This window comes from Mastacembelus armatus, chromosome 6, assembly GCF_900324485.2.
Source record: "Mastacembelus armatus chromosome 6, fMasArm1.2, whole genome shotgun sequence".
NCBI classification, from domain to species: Eukaryota; Metazoa; Chordata; class Actinopteri; order Synbranchiformes; family Mastacembelidae; genus Mastacembelus; species Mastacembelus armatus.
The window spans coordinates 2,310,676-2,331,564 of record NC_046638.1 but is presented as its reverse complement, the minus strand read 5'-3'; the positions used below and the strand labels follow the sequence as shown (position 1 = coordinate 2,331,564).

Genomic DNA, 20,889 nt, shown 5'->3' with positions numbered 1-20,889 from the left:
AAGGACGAGTTTCGCGCACGTTATCCCCCAATGAGCAGAGGGAGGTGATTTCTGGGCACAATTCTCAGGACTTCGGGTGCTGCATAATGAGACACCAGCTTTTTATTTCCTTATATGATGGATGATTAAAACACCAAACGGTAGAAAGTGGGTTCACAGAAAAGGTGCGCGCCCGCTGCTGTAGGTGCCAAATACTTCTGATCCCCAAAGCACGAGGCATTATTTCACCGCCGCCTTATACAAACCATGACTCACACTCACTAATAACTCCGGAATGAAGAACAAGCAAAAGGGGGAAAAAAATCGCAGCGGTTCTCCCAAAGCAGCACCTAAAGGTGATGTGTCCCTTTCGATTCGATCACCTGTCCCAGTCTTTGTGAAATCTCTTCGGGAATCTGTCCCACTGTCACACGGTATTTCCTCCATCTTTGATCTGGCCCGGGTGGATCTGGAGGTCCGGAGACCCTGACCAGATGAGATTAATGGGCAAATTGGATTTTTCCCATGATCCCCGTGGAAGCAAACCATAAAACAACAGGGAGATTTAGGGCGCTCTCCTCAGACCACGGAACACCACTTTGTTTTTGCTGCAGCAGAAGTTGTAATAAATCTGTACAATCAATCTAATTTCATTAGAGTTTGTTTATTGCCTTAAATAACTGCAGTAAGGCTGGTCACTGAATTTCACTGTTTTATGAACAGAAAGTGAACTTTTAATACCAGTAACATGACAAGAACAGTAAGTCATCAGAGCTAAACTCACTCCTGGTCAAGAGGTTTTAACATCGAATGAATCTAAAATGATTTCTTGAACTGAACTTGAACATTTTCAGTAATGTTTCACATTAAACATCGCTGGTTTGGCATTTCAACAACACTGGGGTTAAAACAAAAATCACTTCTACATATTTGGCAACAGGAGAAGCTCAGTTGTCTGGAGGTGACTCAGGAGGAAATCAGCTGACCCAAGTTAAAAAATAAACCTACTAAACAAGTTGTGTCTAATCCTTCATGCTAAGCATTTTGTCCACCTGCCCTCAGTCTCTCCTCTAAGATCTCAGCTGCAGCATCATGTGAGGACGGTGAATACAAATTTCCCAAAATGCTGAACCTCCATCAAATCCTTTATAAAAGGATCAGCATTTACATTTTGAAATAGATTTTTATTTTTCCACAGGCACCAGAAAATATTTCGGTCTTAGTCTGACTGTGATATAAACTTTTTTTTTTCATTCAAACTCCTAAAACAGAAAATAACTGGAAAAGAACCGAACTCAAGGACAAGTCAGAGCAACGTGCAAACTAAAACACTGCAGGAATAAAACGTTACCTGTCTTTGTCAAACCTTTTCACACTAACTACTGTGATGAGCTCACATTGCCTGGCTGTTAACAGACATTCCTGCTGATCTGCAGAAACCCCTTGCTGCTTTGGAGAGGAGAAAGAGGGCGGTGGCTCCAAGCGCGCCCAGGACCAATCTGGTCAGGCATTGCATCCTCCAGTTGCCGTGGGAACCGGGTTGAGGAAGCTGACGGGAACCTTCAGCTTCATCCAGCTGGGGGGAAGACAGAAGGATTCATGGTAACCACACAAATATCAACGTGAAAGCACGTTAGGACCACAGGACCACATGCATTTTGATCAGTTTACTGGTCAAATGGCTTCAGGTCAGCTAAAGCTGGACCGGATGGGAAATATCAGCTCAGTTACTGTTGAGTGGGAATCAGAGACCAGTTCATTTTGAGGCTAAGGGCATGTCTGGTCCCATCGCACCACCGCAACATGACTCGCAAACCTGAGTCACCAAAACTTCCTCTGCCAAATCCTCAAGGACTCATCAGCCACACAGAGAGTCAAGTTCTGGTCATGGTCAAGTCACGGAGGAATAATGCTGCTCCTGAACTCTCAGGTCAGTGGGTGACACGGTGTCACAGTGAATTCCTGTCACATGAGAAAACCGAAGGAAGCAACGAGTTTAACTTCAGCTTTCTTCTGGTAAATGTGACTTGGGAACCACAAACCCAGACTTCTACAACTTCCTGAATTCTGACGTCACCCAGAGGAAAATGCTTCTACTATGTGCTGGGAAGGCAATATTCCCACAGGACCCAAATGCATCAGTGATACCTACTCAAAGTTACAGAGCAGTGAAGTAAAAGGCGCCAGTCAAAGTGTTTATATCAACTCCAAGTGTTTTTCTTCATTCTGTTATTGGAAACAGGACACTCCCACATAATGTCACAGTCCTATTAGTTTGGTCATGTTTTGGTCTTGCCACCACCCTGTTTTGTGCCTCTTGTCGGTTTGAGGCCCACAGGTACCGTCCTGTTATGTCAAGACGTTTATTTACCAGGCAGCGTCTAACTTTGTACGTCTGGTGCTGGTCAGGCAGTGTACCGGGGTTTTACCACAGGCTGTTTGCTGCAGCAGGAAGACAGATAGTTTTTAATTAGATTTTGCCTGTGTAGGGCTTCTTCCCGGGCCGAGAGCCAGTGGGTCCAAATGGGCTCCATTGACTGTCAAGATTCCTGTCTGACATGATGATTGGACCCCCCCCAACCCCAACCAACGATATCAACATACACACACAAATATTCATCTACACTATAAACACACTCACACACACCTCTATCTGCTGCTAAGCCACCTCCTTCGCTCACCTCGTACCCCCGCCCTTACCCATCCTCATTCTCCCCTTTTAAACTCCCTCACCCCGCCATCCTGCACCTTCGCCTCACTTCGCTCTGCCCCCACCCTCGCTTTTCCATCAGCCCCCTCATCCCTCCGCCTCATCGTCTGCGTGCTGACAGGTCGATGTCACAGCGCCGCTGACTTATGGGCTGTGAGGATTCTGCCCTGTCAGGAATGACTCTCTCCTCTTGGAACACAAACGCAAACACATACACACACGGTCAGGTGCACACATGCGAGCACCCTCGCACGTACCTGTCGGAGCTCGCCAGAATTCATATACACGAACACCTAACATGCACACTTTGTTCTGCTCATGCTGCTTTTAATCCTCAGCAGTAAGAGGGAAGCTGTGAAGGAGAAATTCAGATGTACCTGCATGAAGTATGAATGAATGTGTCTGAGCCTGAACAGTATTATCAGCTGATATCAGCAGATTTATCAGTATTAGGTTGACAGATGCAAAAACATAATGCACGAAGCTTTAGCTTTAGCTCTAGCTTTTATACTATTACGGTGATTACTGATGATTATTATGGCTGGATAAAAACAAATTCCTATTTGTGGCTAAAAGCATTTACTTAGATCAAAAACAGGTTTAACTTAGGGTTTTTAGTTGTGATCGTACAGGACTGGATGTCAAAGAGTGTCCTCACTACTATAGCAAGTGTGTGTGTGCGCATGTTGACCTGGCACAGCAGATTGCGGAGGCACATGACTTCCTTCTGAAGGTCTTTAGTCTGGACCACCAGCTGACTGCAGACGGCCTGAGCTTCCTTCTTTGGGTCCAGGGAGAAAACCAGCTACATGGACAGTCAAGGTTTTAGTTTAGAAATCGAGCTGCTCAGTTTAGGTAGAGAAAATGAAGACGTGGGCCGACAGAGGACGCACTGATTAGGTCACCTGGCATCACCGTAGTCAGAAGACAATAAGGGACACCCACAAGTACGCAGGTTCAAATGACGTTAGATGTTTACTGATTTACACACTTCACATGTTGTGATTGCATCAACATGCCTTTACTATGACATCATTAGTTGAAAAATATATTTTCCATAATTCAAGATGAGCACTATGACAAATTTGGCCATTGAATTGCACCAGAAATCCGTCTTTTGCCAGTAAAGCCAGTGCAGCAACATGTGACCAACAACCCCTAAATGTGAAGTGTACCTGAGAGACCTGGTGGGGAACACGGGTGATGACATCTTGAATTGTCTCCGTCAGGTAGCAGCACTGCTGCTGCACACTCAGTAGGAAGTTCTGCAGGTCCTCACTCCTGCAATACATGAGCAACGTCTAGATGAGGTCTGATTAAAACGCGTTTATTTTTGATGAGTCTTAAATGCTTATACCTTTTCTGGGTCAAACATCTCAGATGTGAAGATGTACAGCTTTTTCTGTTCTGTATTAACGGAGCCCGAGTGTCTGACTACACTTAAAGGTTTCACTCGGGAACTTATGATGGTCATTTATCAAAATATCCTGCAATAACCAAAAATCACACTGTAATTTGCAGAACTGAACAAGGGTCAAGCTGAGATCGGTAGATTTATTATTAAAGTTTATTAAAGTGAGCCCAAAGGATATGTCCACGTTAAAAACAAGACGAGCCCCGCTGAAGATGCCCAGCGATGACGGGGCAGACAGATTGATAGTCGGGACCGAAGTTTGTGTTAACATTCTCCATTTATTTCCTTGAGACAGCCTCAACAGGCTGTACAGAAAACTGAGCAGGTGGCCAAGCTTTCTCCCCAGCTCCTCCCCATGCTGTTATCCCTCCCTGGAAACATCCACCTTAAATGATTAGTTATTTATATTCAACTTCTCCATCCCTCTCTTCCCAACCCCAGGTCCTTTAGGATATTGATAGCTCTTATCTTAATGGTACATTTCCTTTGGTGAGGGGACTGGGCAGCCAGCCGTTGCAGCCCTCCTCACACTCTGTCAGAGGGGCGAGTAAACACTGTCAGTCAGCCTGTGCTGCACCTTCACCTCCTGTCTCCCTGCTGTTAGTTTATCTAGGGAGCAGAGTGATGATGGGCCCCTGGTGGGAAGACCACTGCACCCTCCTGGAGATGGAAAGGACGTTATGTTTTGTGGGAACGCTGAGAGAGGATACCTGTGTACCACTTTGCTGCTGAACTTCATTTATTACAGGAGAAATCATCTGGGTATCACTGTGACAGCACACATCTGGGTAAGTGCCCTGCTCGATGTCGCTGCATGCATTTCCAATCAGATTTGCAATACTTCATTCACATCTGCAACTTCTTTTTGGAGGTGGCAGTGTGTAGTAATATCTAGTTTACGTTTACAGTTTCTCATGAAAAGGTAATTTGTGTATTCATTAGGCCTAATAAACGTCTTAAATGCATTTCCTTCCATGTAAAACCAACCTTCTTTCCACCCCTTTTTGTTCCTAGCAGTCTTCTTCCTTACCTTTGTTGGCAGTGCTGCACTTCCTGGTGCATTACTGCCATCAACTGTGGAAGAGTGTGAAACACATATGCAGGACTGCACACGTTTATAGCTGATTAATCCATCCGTGCTCTGCCCTTTATCCAGGGAAAGATCACAGCAGGAGCAGGCTAAGCAGAGTAGCCGCTGGGCAGAGACCAACCCAGTCCTCCAGCTGTACCTGTGGATCCCAAGATTTCCGAGCAGGTTGGGATATGTAATCTATCCAGCATCTTCTCCCTCAGGTCTTTGCCCCTTGCACAATAACTCCATGGCTACATTCCTTTTGACTTTCCATTACCAATCTGATTTTCCAGATTCCAAAAGTTACATCTTTAGCTTTAGATTCACCAGCTTCTCCCTCAACAAGCGCTGCCAAAAAATCTGGCCCAAATTCCAAGCAAGTTTGAAAATGGCCCACTAGAATTACAAGTCGACACCATCCCTGGGATTCAGGGCTGCGGTGCCATGTTAGTTTTTTTTTGTGCTATGAAGTCACAGGCCCAGCCACTGGATGCCCTCACATGAGGTGACAGAGCCTGAGTTGCTGCACAGTTGCATAATGAGCCAGGATGAGCTAAAATCTCGCACAGCACGTTTTTCCTGGTCCCCGACTTATTTTCTAGAAATTTCCATTTTTCAACATGGAGTTTTAAAGTAACCTTCTCTTTTTTGTATTGGACTGTCTCTCCTCCTGCAGGCAGGGCTGAGTGAAGCCAGCGAGGCCAGGTCTGTTGAGGAGTCTTGAAGTGATGGGGTGCGGTGTGATGGCTCCATGTGGGCCCTGCTGCTGGCTCTCCTTCGCTCATTGCAACCTCCCATCGCCTCTCACCTTACAAATCATTAAAGCTCCGCTTAAACCATTAGGGCCTGGCTCGGGGCTTGGCTACGGAGACGGGGGGAGGTGGACACACGCAACGAGGACAGTGAGATGCTCATAGGGCTGATGGACGACTTCCAGCGGAGGAGGACAGATGGAGCATTATGAGGAGGACTGGATGTGGAGGAGGGTTTAAGGTGTGTGGCTGACAAGTGTTTAAATTTCTGCTTTGTTACTGTCTTTGTGCAGAACATTCGTGGGACATTTTTTGCAACTGAGAGCTTGTCAGCTATTCCTAGTAGGCTGACAAACGATAAGACATTCAAATACTCTAACACAGGATTCTCTAACACCTTTCTACAAGTTCTCTGTCACAGGCACCACAATCTACAGTGTCTTTTAAAATGTCTGCCCTGTATTGTAAATAAGAAAAAGGTAAAGTCCAGCAAATAAATCCTCTGATTAGTTTTTCTAATCTCTTAACACTGCCTTAAAACCAATACTAACTCACTCTCAGAACCTTTACTGTTCTGCTGAGTGCACATCTTGGCATTAAGATTTGTTACCTTACCCACAGTCTGCAGCTCCCAGTTTGCTGACTCTGTCCAGGTCCACTTTGTCCAGTTGCATCTGCTGCACAGCACTCAGCACCTTCTGCTGGTCCACTGGGTCTGTGATACCAATCTGACAGATGGAAAACACTTTCTGTTGGTCCTAATCTCTTTTCTCCTTCACAAAAATAACCGAACCAAACGATTTTGTGACACGTGACACACACAAAAAAGTTACACTACAGGTTTACTGAGTTTAAGTTCAAAACACAACAGCATCTGCTTTATCAAATAAAAAAATCTGGAGGCACAGATTTAATTTTGTATCTATTGCCTATAATCCACCATGAAATACCAAACTTGGATTTAACATTTAACAGGTTCTCTTATTATTATTATTATTATACACACTACATGTCTTTGTAATAAAGAACCAGATGTTGGGCAGGTGAAAGGAACCACTACATACATACATAATTTCACTGCCAACAAACGGTTTAATCAGTTTATTCTCACAGCTTCTTTCTACTAAGCTTGTGAACTGTTTTATCCACAGATACCCTCGTCTGACTGTCACTGGGACACACAGATGTTGCACTCATCCTCTACCTTCTTGAGATCCTCCTTCTCCATGGTCAACAGGCAGCTCCAGGTGACGTCATTTTTCTGTGTATGCGAAAGACCAAGTAAAAAAGAGCAAACATCACTCAACATTTACCAAATCAAAACGTCTACAGCTGCTCCCGGTCTGAACACCTGAAACAGATGCACCTGCATTGGCTTTGCCACACAGTGACGACAATCTACCTGCACCCATCAAACGCAGTGCTCCCACATCAGATAGGGACTAATGTTTGAGGTGACCCTCAGTTTAATCCAGGCCAAGCCAATCCAGCACACTAGAGCCATCATGAAACACCAAGTAAAATATGTAAACGCGTCATCTCATGACATGTTCCCAAGCATGTGAATGTCACTCTGTCAATAACACAGCTGTGTTTAACAAATTTAGGATCAGTGCATCTCACCCATGGATCCAAAACCGTATTGAACTGTGTGTAACACATTATCTCTGCTCACTATCTCGACAGGACAAAAGAAACCTCTTTTGCACACAAAAACATACCTAAGTAAGAGAAAAAACAAATCAATGAAATCTTGTTCTAGCGTGCATTCAATACTTACAGTCATGATGTCAGTGAGGTAGCCAAGATCGAGGCCATGTAGGAGGAGCTCAAGCTCATCAAGCTTGGTTAGGCTGAGGAGGGCAGAGAGTTCAACATGACTCATAGGGATTTAAAATGATTATTCCAGTGTTAACGTAAGCATGAACTAGCTGGAACCAGAGTTATACTAAAACTGCATGAACAAAGATGGCCTGAATGGTGCGTTTGTTTAAATGTGTCGTTGTTGTTTAGGAGCAGTATATTAACCAGCAAGCTTATCCCTTAAGTGTTTGCTGTAAGACCTCACAGGTGTTAAATTCGATCCTACTTAAGTGTCTATGGGCAATTAACTATATCCCTTCCAGCTCCAGTGCTCCTGAACTGAACCTCTAACCTCGTTGTAGAAGGGGTTGGAAAAAAGAAACATCTCTTTCTGGTTTAGAGATCCAGTAAATGCAACAAGTGCGTCACTGAGTTCAGACTCAGAGTAACCGCAGTTTACGTTCAGCATCAGTTTAATTACCGACATTAAAAGATTTACCAACAAGCCTGACAACATTTAAAATATGTGAACTGCGATGCCTTTGCTTGATGATAATTGCACAGACGTGCCCAAATTGACTAAACATTCAAGCAAGAGGTTTATTATTGTTTATGTCTGGTTTAACAATGGTTCAGCAACACCTGCCGCACAGGCACAGGTTCACAGAAAACCCAACAGGGGGCGACAAGCACACAGGCTACAGTGAGGTTTGAAATACTGCGCTGACAACAGGAGGGTGGATGGGCGTAAAATAAATTAAATTAAATTAGAAAAACAGTTATAGAGAAAAAAAGAATATAAATTCTAGCTTAAACCAACACAAAAAAAGCAGAGAGTAATCAGAGACCTAGATAAGATGCTACTATTCCACAATATCCTGTCAGTATATTTGGGTTTGTCAAATCCAGAACTAAGGGCTTTCAGACAAAAAGCTTGATAACCTCATTATTAGGATGGTAACGCTTCAGAAATGCACTCAGTCAAATCTGTTCAAGCTCTAAAGAAGCTGAATGCAAGTGTGAGGGCAGCTCACTGTTCCTTGGCAGATGTAGAATCAGTATTAGTCTTGAGAAACACAGACAGCGTGTTCTCCATAGAGCTGAAGGGCTTTGCAGTAGAGAGGTGGGATGAAGAGGCCAGGGCCTTGGCTATCTGTGGACACACACTGTTGTGAGAATACGAAATGATTTGTTTTTAAAGACCATTAAACATTTCTCTCAGTTCAACACAGGACTTAAGATTATAAATGTCACCACTGGCTGCAATTCAAGTAATGCAGCACATACTTTAAATGACTAAACAAATTTCATACTCAATATAAAACACATTCTAAATTTGGTTAGTAAAGATCCCCAGTGCATTCAATTTTATCATCCACACTGTATAGATTCTGTTTTTTATTGCATCTCTGCATATAATATTTAATAAACCTTCCTTAAAAATGATAAATCAGAATAAAAGTATTTCAGATACCTCTGTGTGTTTAAAGACCATAGCCAGGTCGGCAGGACTCTTTCCAACATTAGTCTTTATGGCTTTGTCTGCTCCTAGCAGGAGGAGCTTTAGCACTGCCTTCTTTCTGCCGTACTGCACTGCTATAGACAAAGCCTGGTGAAAAATATTAACATTAATGATGCACAAAGTCAAAACCATTCAACAGATTCTACATTGTCCTCTTGGCCCTGATCTACAGTTGAACCTGTAGATTCTGACTGAAGTCATATTTTTATGTATGTCTAAATAATTAAAGTAGATTAAAAAAAAACAATGACACACTGTGTATCCATTGGCATCCTGGGCATTGATTTCTGCTCTGTAGGACACCAGCAGGTTGATGACCTTACTATAGCCGTTCCTGGCCGCCAACATCAGGCAGGTCATTTGGGACCTAAAAGGGACAAGAGACAAAATAAGGTTAGATGACACCACAACCAAAAGAAATGCAATTGCATCTTGTAAAAAACAGTTTATTGTTAAACGCAGCAGAATTAAAGAAGCCCAGTAATACCAGAGGAAATATGTGAGGAAAGAAATTGAAGAAATAGCAACATAAATGAGTAAGTGCTGACAAAAGGTCCAGAGAAACCACTGGGGGGCAGCAGACTCAATAATTTGACACAGGTCATTCAGTTTCAGCTGTAAAAAGTCTCCTATAAATCACTGTGCAGTGTTTTGGTTTTTAATAAGCCTTGAACCTCATGGACCAGTTACACAAACCAGTTTTCCTTGATGACACTGCATTTTATTTATTTTGTTTTACATAAAAGTGCTGCGCAGGTTTCAGCCTCAACACCCAATACAGCCGCAAAGGACGAACTTTACAGCCGCCTTTAAAATCTTTAGAGGGATGGATTTTTCATCTACTGAGTATGTAATTATAAGATTTTCAGTGCAGTATTCCTTTAAGTAGAGTAATAAAATACTATATTATTCACTGCAGTGGTTAGTTACACAATAAAGGGGTCACAATAAAGCACAGGGGACTGTGTCCTTCAACAGGGAACAACTGTGATATGGAAAATCTAGTTTTAACCGTGACCTTTGTTTCTAACAGTATTTCCTCTGTTGCCTTTATGTGTTTTCTTCTATCTGAACAAGGGCTGTAAATAAAAAGACTCCACTGCAGTACGTCTTATCACCTCGGACTCAAACGCAACAGGTGAGAAAAATAAATCAATCCAAAGGGGATGGGAAAATACAGCAGCAATTCATCACTTTGCCTAATGCTCCGTGTGTGAGATAAGGAGGGAGAGGGAAACGGTGAGAGAGACAAGGTATGTCAAGAACAATTCATAAGTCACATGTAAACAGACAGACAGCTCAACACAAACACAAGATGACATTATGTTATCGCCCCCAACAGACTGACAAAACTTTACACATGGGCTAACACTAGACGGCTCTTAAATCCTAAATATTTCTTGACAAAATGGACTGAAAACTTCCTTTTAAATTGTGGTCTGTTCAGAGACACATAAATCCCAGATTCATCCAGACTCAAACACTTTAAGCCCTAAAATAACAACTGATTGATTCTTTATTGTGACATTATAGTTGTCAAGACATTGCCATTCGATCTGAATAGAGATTTACTGGTGTTATCTGTAATAATATGTTGATAATACAAGTGTTGACTTTAAAATAAATCGTAAACGTAAAGTGCTCGAAGACAAAGGTGATGTTTATTCAAAAGGTGTGATTCTCCGTAGAACGTCAGTGGATGTTGACACTATCTAAACAGCGTGCACAGCTACATCTTCCTTTAATAACTTAAAAAAGAAAAAATTATCTGAAGTTAATGTTCTACATGAACTTAAACACTTTTATTGACATGCCCCTACGCCCATTAATCAGTCAGTTCCTTTTTGGCCCAGGAGAACGGGACAGGACAGGAGAGGTAGTCATTCATTTCTGTTTATGTCCTGTGCTGCTGTATTTTCCCAAGGCTGGTTTTGCTGCGAGACGGACACTGAGGTCATTCTCATATTGTTTCAGCACATTTTGTGTGAGTTTCCTTCTGACTGTGAGTTTTGGCTGGGTCCCATATCAACAGCTGATCAATAGCCAGACCTTTCAGTGTGAACATTGTTCCTGGTGTCAAAACAGTAAGAGGAATAACTTCCACAATCACCTGACTCACTGTACAAAGGCAAACACACGACGCCTCAAACTAAAACAATGATTACATTTATATAAAGGCTTTAAAATAGTTGATCTTCCCTGACAAAATAATAGTAATGATCAAAGTATCCACAGACACCCTGTTTTTGTTAAAATATGCAAATGATAATGTTAATAGTCTGTAGGGATATCAAGAGGTTTCATTTTAGTAGTACTCAAGTCCAAGTGAAATCTGAAGTCCTCTTTAAAGAACTTTTATGAAGTTCTGTTTGTCTACGTCTCTGTAAATTAGGCTGAAGTGTAGTACAGAGCTGCACACTCTGCACGACGATCGGTGGGTGGGTTTCGTTTTTGGAACAGAAGGCTAATTCAAATGACATCAATGGGCATCAACACCCTATGGAAGTCAAAGCTGAAATTATGCTTCCGCCAATGTGTTTGCAGACTTTAGCAGATATGAGCAGAGTTGCAGAGGAAAAGTATTAAATAAAAAGGGACCAGATGGAGGCAATGGACCCCACATCGTGTTCCTGCAGACTTTGAGAGATGACAGAGAGTGCTTGTTTACATTAAGACGGAGGAATGAGCAGCTGGTGGTAATCATTGGTTTGATATTCAGACGAAAGAGGCGATGAGGAGCAGGAAGAAGTTTATCTTTGCACCCACATGAACCTCATATTCTTCTCTCGCTCGTGATGTTGGGGGCTGTTGGCCCCTCCTCCTAACCACCTCCACTCATCTGCATCCTTCTGTGTCTTGTTACCTTGCTTTAAATATTTTGTCTGGGAAAGAACCAAACACTTTCGTAAAGCTGCAGCGTGTCCATGTGCGTCGTCGCGGGGGGTTCAAGCCGTGTGTGCCGTGCATGTAACGGCAGGTAAACAAGAAAGCCAACATGGGCTGCATCCGCACTCTGACACGACAAAACTTCACAGGCGGTAATAGTAAAAGCGCTTCAGCAATGATCTCCCTGCATTCCTCACCACGAGACAGAAGTTTTTAATCTTTATTTAATTTAGTGAGTGAAATAGTTTTCACATTGCAAAAGAAACCTTTAGAAAAATGCTTTAATCTGTCGTCAGTTTTTTTAAAAAAGTGTTTCTGTGGAGGTGTTGACATTTGTCACTCCACACAAACTCAATGGCATCTGTCCAACATCTTGTATAGGCTACTTCAAAAACTGTTTTTGCAGATTACTAGTTGTGATATTTGTGACAGTGAGCCTGGTGAAATCAGTACATATGTGCTTGGAGGCTTTAGTTTACTGATTAAACACTGCTGATCTTTGGGGTAACGTACAGCTCTAATCTAAGGTATTGGTAGGCTTTTTACAGATGTTCTTGTTTGTTGTTTTATTGTAAGTTTCCTAGTGCTATGGCTGAACAGTGAACACCTACCAAGACAAAAAGCTGTTGTGCTTAAAGGGTGTAATGCCCCACAGTATCACACATTAGTCTCCATAAAACTCAGTGTCTAAAAATGCAATGAAATGTAATCACTGAAATGTTAAAACCACCGCTGCATGTATGCCTGAAGAAATGTTCATTTTTCACGAAACCGGTTTTGTTTTTGTTTTTTTTAACCCAGATGTGCAGGCTATTTTGCACATTTTAACTTATAAATTACTAAAACCATACTTATTGGTTTCCAGCTGAAAATCTGGAAAAGTTTTTAAAATCCTCCTTACCACCCCCTGCACTCGGCGTGTTTGTTTTTCTGTCTGTCTGTACATGCACATGCCATAACAGGACATTCCAAACAAAACACACAAATATACACACACTGTATTGAGCAGTGTGGTGCATAATGCTACCACATGGCACCAAACATAATGAGAACGATCAAAGGAAATATGATCCAGCACCTCTTTTTCCCTCCCCTGCTCAAGTCTGGAGTGGTTTAAATTGGCCTACATCAATATGGATATGGCAGGATGTACCATGTTGAAAGCCCCATAAACATTTTGACCTGAAGCACATCTGTACCCCCCCCCCCTCACCTGTCCACCATGTTGGGATCAGCATTTCTGGACAACAGAAGCTCCACACAGCGTGAAATTTTGTCTTCGCTAGCTGACGCTGTGCAGCTGGCCATGAGCACTGTCCAGTGATCTATGGACAAGAATGCATTAGTGTGGAAGTGCGTCATCACAGTTTTAAGATTCAGTTTTATTTATACAAAAAACGTAGCTTAGCCTCGGTTATTCCAAATCCAATTTTAAAACTTAGGGTAACAGTACAGAGACCGTGACGACTTTAGATTCAGAGAAATTATCATTTTAAATTTAGCAGCAGATATGGATAATCGCACACAGACAAGGAAGCTGGCATCAATATCCATTTTATTTTCTGGCTGACAGATCCTCAACCCTGTGATGCTGCAGTTAGATCATTTCTGTATCGTCAGTTACACACCTGGCACAGTCCTGGCCAGCAGAGCAGCTGGTAAAAATCAGACAATGTTGGCGTGAAAGGACCTTTTTTATGTGGGCTGTACATTTACAAATAAATGTCAAGAGAATTTACCAATTTCTGAGTGTTTCAAGCTTTAGTGCAGTGTCTACGTTTGAAGCCGATGACCTGATGAGATACAGGCTATCACTAGTGTCATCAAAATACACATTTAAAAGATATATTTGTAAGAGCTTAATGTCAAAGACTGTTAGCAGTAGTCACTCTTTTCTTGAATGTTTGTGTTTGGCCCTAGTCACTTCTAAACTACTGCTAAGTTTCTAAAATGCTTTTTGAATTGATAAAATCAGAAGCACTGTGCATCTTATTGAAGGTTTTCTTCTGGCCTGTTGGGAGTCATTTAGATTTCTTCTATGAATATAGAGCACGACTCCTTTGTCCGCTTTCACTGCCAATAAAAAGAAGCCATGATGACCTACAAATGTGTAAAGGAGCAATTTCATCCCTTGTTACTCAATGTCAAATTTCATCTTTCTTTTGAGGCATGACTTGAGTTTAATAACTCTAGTTACCTCACTGGAACAAATAATAGGTATGAAATCCACATCATTGGTAAATTGTAGTTACACCACCAGTAAAACAAATTAAAGGGAAAAGGAATTGTGTTTTTTCATCATAATGAAGTGGTACATCATGCTTTAATAAGGAAAAGAAAAGGATCTGAGCGAAAACCTGCTCGCGGAGCTAGATAGCTATTTATCTAGCATCAGGAAATGTGGCAGCCTTTATAGAACCAAATGACTTCAGACGAGTTGTCTCCTTATCTTGTTCTGATAAGACTGGCCTGAGACCCATGGCAATGCTCTCGTTTCGTTCTGCCAATGACTGAGCCCCCAATCTGTGTGTATCACAGTATGTATCTAAGTGTGTATTTGTGTGTTTTCCTGTACGTATGCGTGTGCATGCATACCTGGGCCTCCACATCTGTATGTGGGTTTCTGTGTCTTCGTGGCTGAGCATGTTTGGCTCGATATCTGTGTGCAAAGTGTGTGTGTTTATATTGTGTGTGTGTGTGTGTGTGTGTGTGTGGGTGTAAACCAGACTGACTGGTTTGCGTCTACAGAAGACTGGAGTAAATAAATCTGAGGCCTGAGAATTGGTTAGAGGGTATGACAGCGGCATGGTGACCGTTATCAATCACTCAAGCATTCCTCTGCTCAGCCTCGTTGCTTGGACAGACGCCACCAGGACGTGACCACACGTCATCCTCCTATTTAATTGTTTCCTTCACCTGCCTCAAGCATCAGATGCCGGGGCCATGCAAAATCAGTCACACACACAGTTTAGGTCGACATTTGGACTGAGAATTAATTAACATCAGATATCAACAGCATAAATAGGTCTGTGCCTCCAGAATGGAGACTTGGGACTTACAGGGGCCACAGGAGGGTTTCTAGCAGATAGATAGCAGAAGACAAAAACTGCTGTGGTCGCAAAATAATTTATTGTAACTGCAGCGGTAACAGTCACAGGAATTCAAAAAACACTTTACGGATTAGAAACGTATCTTTACCACTGTTGTTTATGCTTTTGGTCATGGTTAGAATCTATTCCTGAATCACTGCTTTTGATTCAGCTGGGAAAGCCACAAAAGCAACATGACCAAAAGTAAAAGATAATGACTAGATCCCTTCTGAGTGACACTGCACAATACTGGAATAAATCCTACCTAGCAACAAAATGTTTTCTGTTTGTAGGGGATCCTATAACTGCATTTCTCCAACAAGATGCATGTATAACTTATGCTTCTTAATACGGAAGAGTTCTTTCTCCATGCTTATTTTACCCAGACTGACCTTGATCCAACAGATGCCTTCAATTTTTCTTGCTTTGGAATGGGGGTGCAATGATCACGAACTAAAAACAACTCAAAGGATTCGTGGTGTGTTGCTACAAGAGTTCCTCTTTGGCGTCATCACCATTAAGTAATGTCAGATGAAGCCTATTGGTGCAGTGGCCCAATTGGTCCCCAAGTCTTTGGCTGTAGCCGTGTAGGAAATTGAAAAAAGGTGCCACAGGGAAGAATTGCTTGATACCAATGCAGCACAGTCCATCAAGGGGATTAAGGTATGACTGTTTGATATCCAAGCCTAGAAGGCAGCAATGTAATAATGTTACCTAATCAGACTATCTGCCCAAGATTTTTTTCTGAAAGATGGCCAGTGAGGGATCACAGAAGGGTCAGTGGAGCCTACACTTTAGTGTCACAGCAAAAACCAATACAAATTAAAACCCATTTGTCTTACAATTTATGTTTCTGTAACCCCTCTCCCAAATATAGTGATCCACATTGGTCTGACCTTTGCTGAAGTTCGCGCTGGCCCCTCTGTCCAGTAGCAGTTTGGCCAGGTCATAATTAGCCACACTGACAGCACACATCAGTGGAGTCCATTCAAAGCCAAGCCTGGTCTCTATGTCCATACCTGTCCCCACCAAAAAGACCAAATTTAGTGAGGTCTAAGGCCCTTAGTACATACACACAACTAGACCCTTTTCCTTAGAGCTTCCTTTCTCAAATTGTTGCTTTTCTACTTCCCCTTGATTTCTGTAAAATACTTTCTTGCAGATCTATTTTGTGTTGGGGTGAGAAATTCTGGAGTTTATTTTGTGCCTTTATTCTGCAGTCAAATGAAAAGTGTGAGGAAAACATTGATACTGCAATCAACTAATTTAAGATGACAAATATAAACTGATTGAAATCAGAAGCATTTTCATTTCAAACAAAAAAACCATCATCACTGAATACTTGTTTGTTTTGTTTGTGCTCCTACAAGTTTCCTTTTTGGTGCACAGGTTTTTTTGTTTGCAATGTCTTGGGTTACCATACTGCTATTAATATACTGCCTGATTATAGAACAACCCCTAATTATTACACAACCACAAACTTTACAATATCTATTTGGCTAAAACTATTTTTCTGTAAGAAATAAGTATAAAAATAAAAACTGAAAAAGTAATCTAGACACATATATTACTTGTGCATCTATTCATTATACATTCTATACTGTCACATTAGAACAAATACACATTGGAAACATGAATTAAAAACAGAAAATCAGTCACATTTTTAAATGTTATTTACTATTAGATTTTATTTGATATTTTATTATTTACAGCTAAATGTGAAGCTGTCACACATAATATTAAGAAAATGAAAGGTCCACTTGCCATTGTCCAACAGCTGCTCCACAGTCCCAATGTCTCCGTTACTAATGGCTTTTTTCAACAATGACACATTACCATCTGCATGTTGTACATCTGCATCCAGACCCTATGAAAAATAATGACAAGTCACTGTAAAGTGTTGACAAAGTAATAAAACTCAGCATTTAGGAAACATACTACATGTAAGTATGTGAATAAAATCTCTTGAATTACAGAAAGGAGCATTCCTCCCTGAGAATTTGGAGCGACACAGCATAAATTATTCCTTCAGTTTGACTTGGGCAAAATATTAGATTATTTTAAACTACTAACTAATCCCACACAAAATGTACTTTTGAGCAATTAATGTAACTTGTACTATCCTCAATTACAATAAAGGGATCAGTGTTTGCTAATTAAACTGCATAGTTTGGAAGACCAGGACAACGCAAAACGTTTTTCTAAACAATTAATATTTTAATTTTTCTCATCACCTGGAAAATGACTAGTAATAATTTGCAGTTGAGCTCTGCTCCTGCACTAATGCTTGTACATGCATCCTGAGGTAATAGGGTCAACACCTTTTAAACCATGCAAATAACCATATACTGGTAGTTTCATTGATCAAATGAGCTACAGTTTGTTTCACAAACTTGGCTGTAAACTAGAAACAAAGCAGACATGTTTAAGATAATTAATTTGTCAGCCTTATTTTATTTTTTAAAACACATTAACTGACATCGCGGTGTTCAATTTATGAAACACTGAGCGGCTCCAAGTTTAATCTATCACAATAATTAACACTATAAAGACCCGTATCAGTGATTAACTCCATCCATGGGTTCATGCTGTGACTATTTTATCATAAATTATGAGATAATCCGAAGTGTTTGTTTGCTAAATTAACGCTAATTTACCTCGGGAAAGAATTAAGATAGCTTAGCTTCGTGTTAGCTAGCGACAGAGCCGCGGCTAAAACGAGTTAAATCGGGTTAGCATATCAAAAACGTTTGAGCAATCAATAAGGATGTTTTGTAAACTAACCTTGATATAAGAGGATGTTTTTTCCGAACAAGAGCCGATAAACCACTCATCATTGCTGTCGTCGCTCTCATCTCCAGCTGGGAAACCGTAATCCACTAAATTGCTCATTATTCTGTCGGTAGCTAATGTTAGCCTTAGCCTTAGCCTTAGCTAACGTCACGGAACAATGAGTCCAGGTGGGGTCAAAAATGTGCTACACTATTTTTTAAAGCTGTTTATTGCGCCCTCCCTTGGTGGTTTGGATCAGGTTCAGGTTCAGGTTCAGGTACTGATTGGGGATTATATCTCACCTGCACGGGTGAAGCTTCAGGTGCATCTCTTTCTGACGGAGCTAATTAAGGACTTGGACTTGTTTTTAAAACTACAAAAAATAAGAAGAAAAGGTGGAACTTGTGGGATGAAGTTTAATATGACCGTAAGATTAATCCTCTCCTGCTGTGGTTTTAAAAAAGTTCAGTAAATTACCTGTGTTTTTGTTAATTTAGAGTGTTGCTGCTAGCTTAAAGTGCTCAGCTAACATAAGCAAATGTTAGCTTTTAAAGATTTCACAACTTAGCCCTGAATACACTTATTTAAATAGAAAATATGCTCAGTGCTGGTTGTTATTAGTCGTGTTAGTTAAATATTAGTTAGCTGGATTATTAGACTACAACTCATGACATTTTCAGGTTGAATGTACAATGTTGTGCTAATATTAGCTAGGAAGCTAGCACTAGCTTAGCATTTATTTCTATGTAAACACTGAGTTGGAGGTAAAGTCAGGGACTGACTTAAGACTGATTTGTCTCCCCAAAGACTGTGCTGAGTTGCAATTAATGCTGTTTCTCCGGTGTTTTTCAGTAAATCTTATAATGTGGGTCACTAATAGTTTGGGGTTGGTTGTTATTGCTAATTTAAATGCGTACAGGTGTGTAAGGCCTGTTTGATGCCACGCCCACACAGGTGTTATTACATGTGTGCCTGATCAAACATCTTGACTGACGTTTCACATATCTATTCATTTTTTGCTGGGGCTATTACAGTGGTGCTCCTTAAACCTCCTTATTGTTACATGAAGTTTGGTGACAGCAGGAAATTCCCAGAATCACTTTTCCCAACTTCAAACTGAGCAGATCTCTAATTATCTACAATAAATGTAAATAGTAAATCCTGTGAAGATGTCCAGGGCCTTTAAGTGTTTTTATACTTCATATAGACATGGTATAGTCATACAACAATTATTTATCAAGTATGACTTGTCTCTATCATTGACGTCTGTCATTGCCTTTAACTGTATAGCAGTTTTTCTAAGATATCATGCTTTGAAAAAAATCTTATCCAACTGTAAAGTGCTGTAAATGTCCAGTAGAGGTCACTCTTCCTCTGGCCAAAACTCAATTTTTCTGTCCCTTGGCAGTAACGACTGAATTTGGCAAACTGCAATCAACCAACTACCTGTTAACTTAAAGTGATTCTGCTAATTTCTGAAATAAGTCCTTTTAAAGAAACAAGAAAAGAGACACATTTATTCAGGCTACAGCTGCTGCTTCAGTGTTTTGTCACATTCACAGTTATAAGGATTAAATTTAAAAAAACATTCACATTTGTGGCTCCAATAGATATCCTACGTCACAACTTTCACTGCTCTAAAAAAGTACTTTGAGATATTTGCTCTACAGATCACTAGTTTAGTCCAGCGATATTTAGATTTTGCATAGATGATTACTTTACTTAGCCTTTCTCACAGTGGTGGACATGTTTTGTTTTGCTTTCAGTGACAATGGAGTTACATTTTAGCTTGTTCAATGCCACACAGTATACTGGTGTCATTTTCTGTGCAGCATTTGACCCAACGTGTGTGGCCGCCTAAAAAACTGAAACCAAACCTGCACTCTTAAACTCTGCTCTCCTTTCACTTCTATTTAAATTACCTGTCAGCAGCACATTTACCTTTTTTTGTTTTTCTTTTGTATATAGCAGCGGCTCAAATGCTAGGACCCATACCTGTGACTATATCAGTCTGAGGCTTGTTGCTGCTTCTCACACAGTAATGGGGCCCAAAATGATCTTACTACAAATTTCTTCCAACACATTTTCGTGGCACGCAACTCTCTTGAAATGACCACAGCTGAAGTGCTGACAGTGAAGATAAGACGCAGATTGTGCACTGAGTTACTCATGAATCAAATATTTGCTGCATGTTCAGTGTTTTTATCACTGTTCTTTTGTGGAATGTTTGAAGGTTTTGATCCTCCCTCTCCTGAAACTGAGCATAATCTGAAACTGATAAAAAAAAAAAAAAAAGTTTCAAGTTCATTTAGATGTCCCGGAACTGTTTCTGCTACTTTGTGAACGATATGGGAGTCAGCTGAGTGGATTGAAATAAAAAGCCGCTTCCCAGCATCCAAAAGTCAACATGTAGCAGCTACTTCAGTATCTTCTGTATAAAACCTTAAGGATCTGATACAGGGATATTTAATTAAATCAGATAGCTGGGTTTCCATTGTGTTAATGTAATACACTTCATTGCTGTTTTACTCTGAATTTATCTTCTCTGCATGTTAGCCTTAGTTGTTTTAATTGACTGTTGTTATTTATGTAGTTTTAAAGTCCCAGTTTGGGGGATTTTGCTTAGACTTGCGATTTAACAGCTGTAATATGAAGGAGTTGTAGTGTGAAGAAAATTATTTAGGGGTAAGAGGGAAACCATCTCTAGGCTAAGACCCAAAGCACCTTTAGTGCACTTTACTGACAAACCAAAGAGATTATCAATTAAAGTAATTGATTGATGGCATTTGGATAGTGTCCTGTGGACTCCCATGGTTCCCCGCACTGCCTGATACAGATATGGATCAATAACTGTTTGATGAGGTGGTGTCACTCGGATCAGCTGGCTTTC

At 41.0% G+C, this 20,889-nt stretch overlaps 1 protein-coding gene across 1 annotated transcript; it reads right to left on the bottom strand.

Annotated features, from left to right (window-relative positions):
* Positions 1 to 1,372: 1,372 nt before the first annotated feature.
* On the bottom strand, positions 1,373 to 18,119 carry asz1 (ankyrin repeat, SAM and basic leucine zipper domain containing 1). The gene is made up of 13 exons (XM_026311118.1): positions 18,012 to 18,119; positions 16,992 to 17,094; positions 16,124 to 16,246; positions 13,352 to 13,463; positions 9,508 to 9,619; positions 9,205 to 9,339; positions 8,765 to 8,883; positions 7,708 to 7,780; positions 7,132 to 7,188; positions 6,543 to 6,655; positions 3,865 to 3,970; positions 3,381 to 3,494; positions 1,373 to 1,555 (listed from the first exon to the last, which is right to left on the bottom strand). The coding sequence occupies exons 1-13, from the start codon at positions 18,117 to 18,119 to the stop codon at positions 1,373 to 1,375; spliced, it is 1,458 nt and encodes a 485-aa protein (XP_026166903.1).
* Positions 18,120 to 20,889: the final 2,770 nt, after the last annotated feature.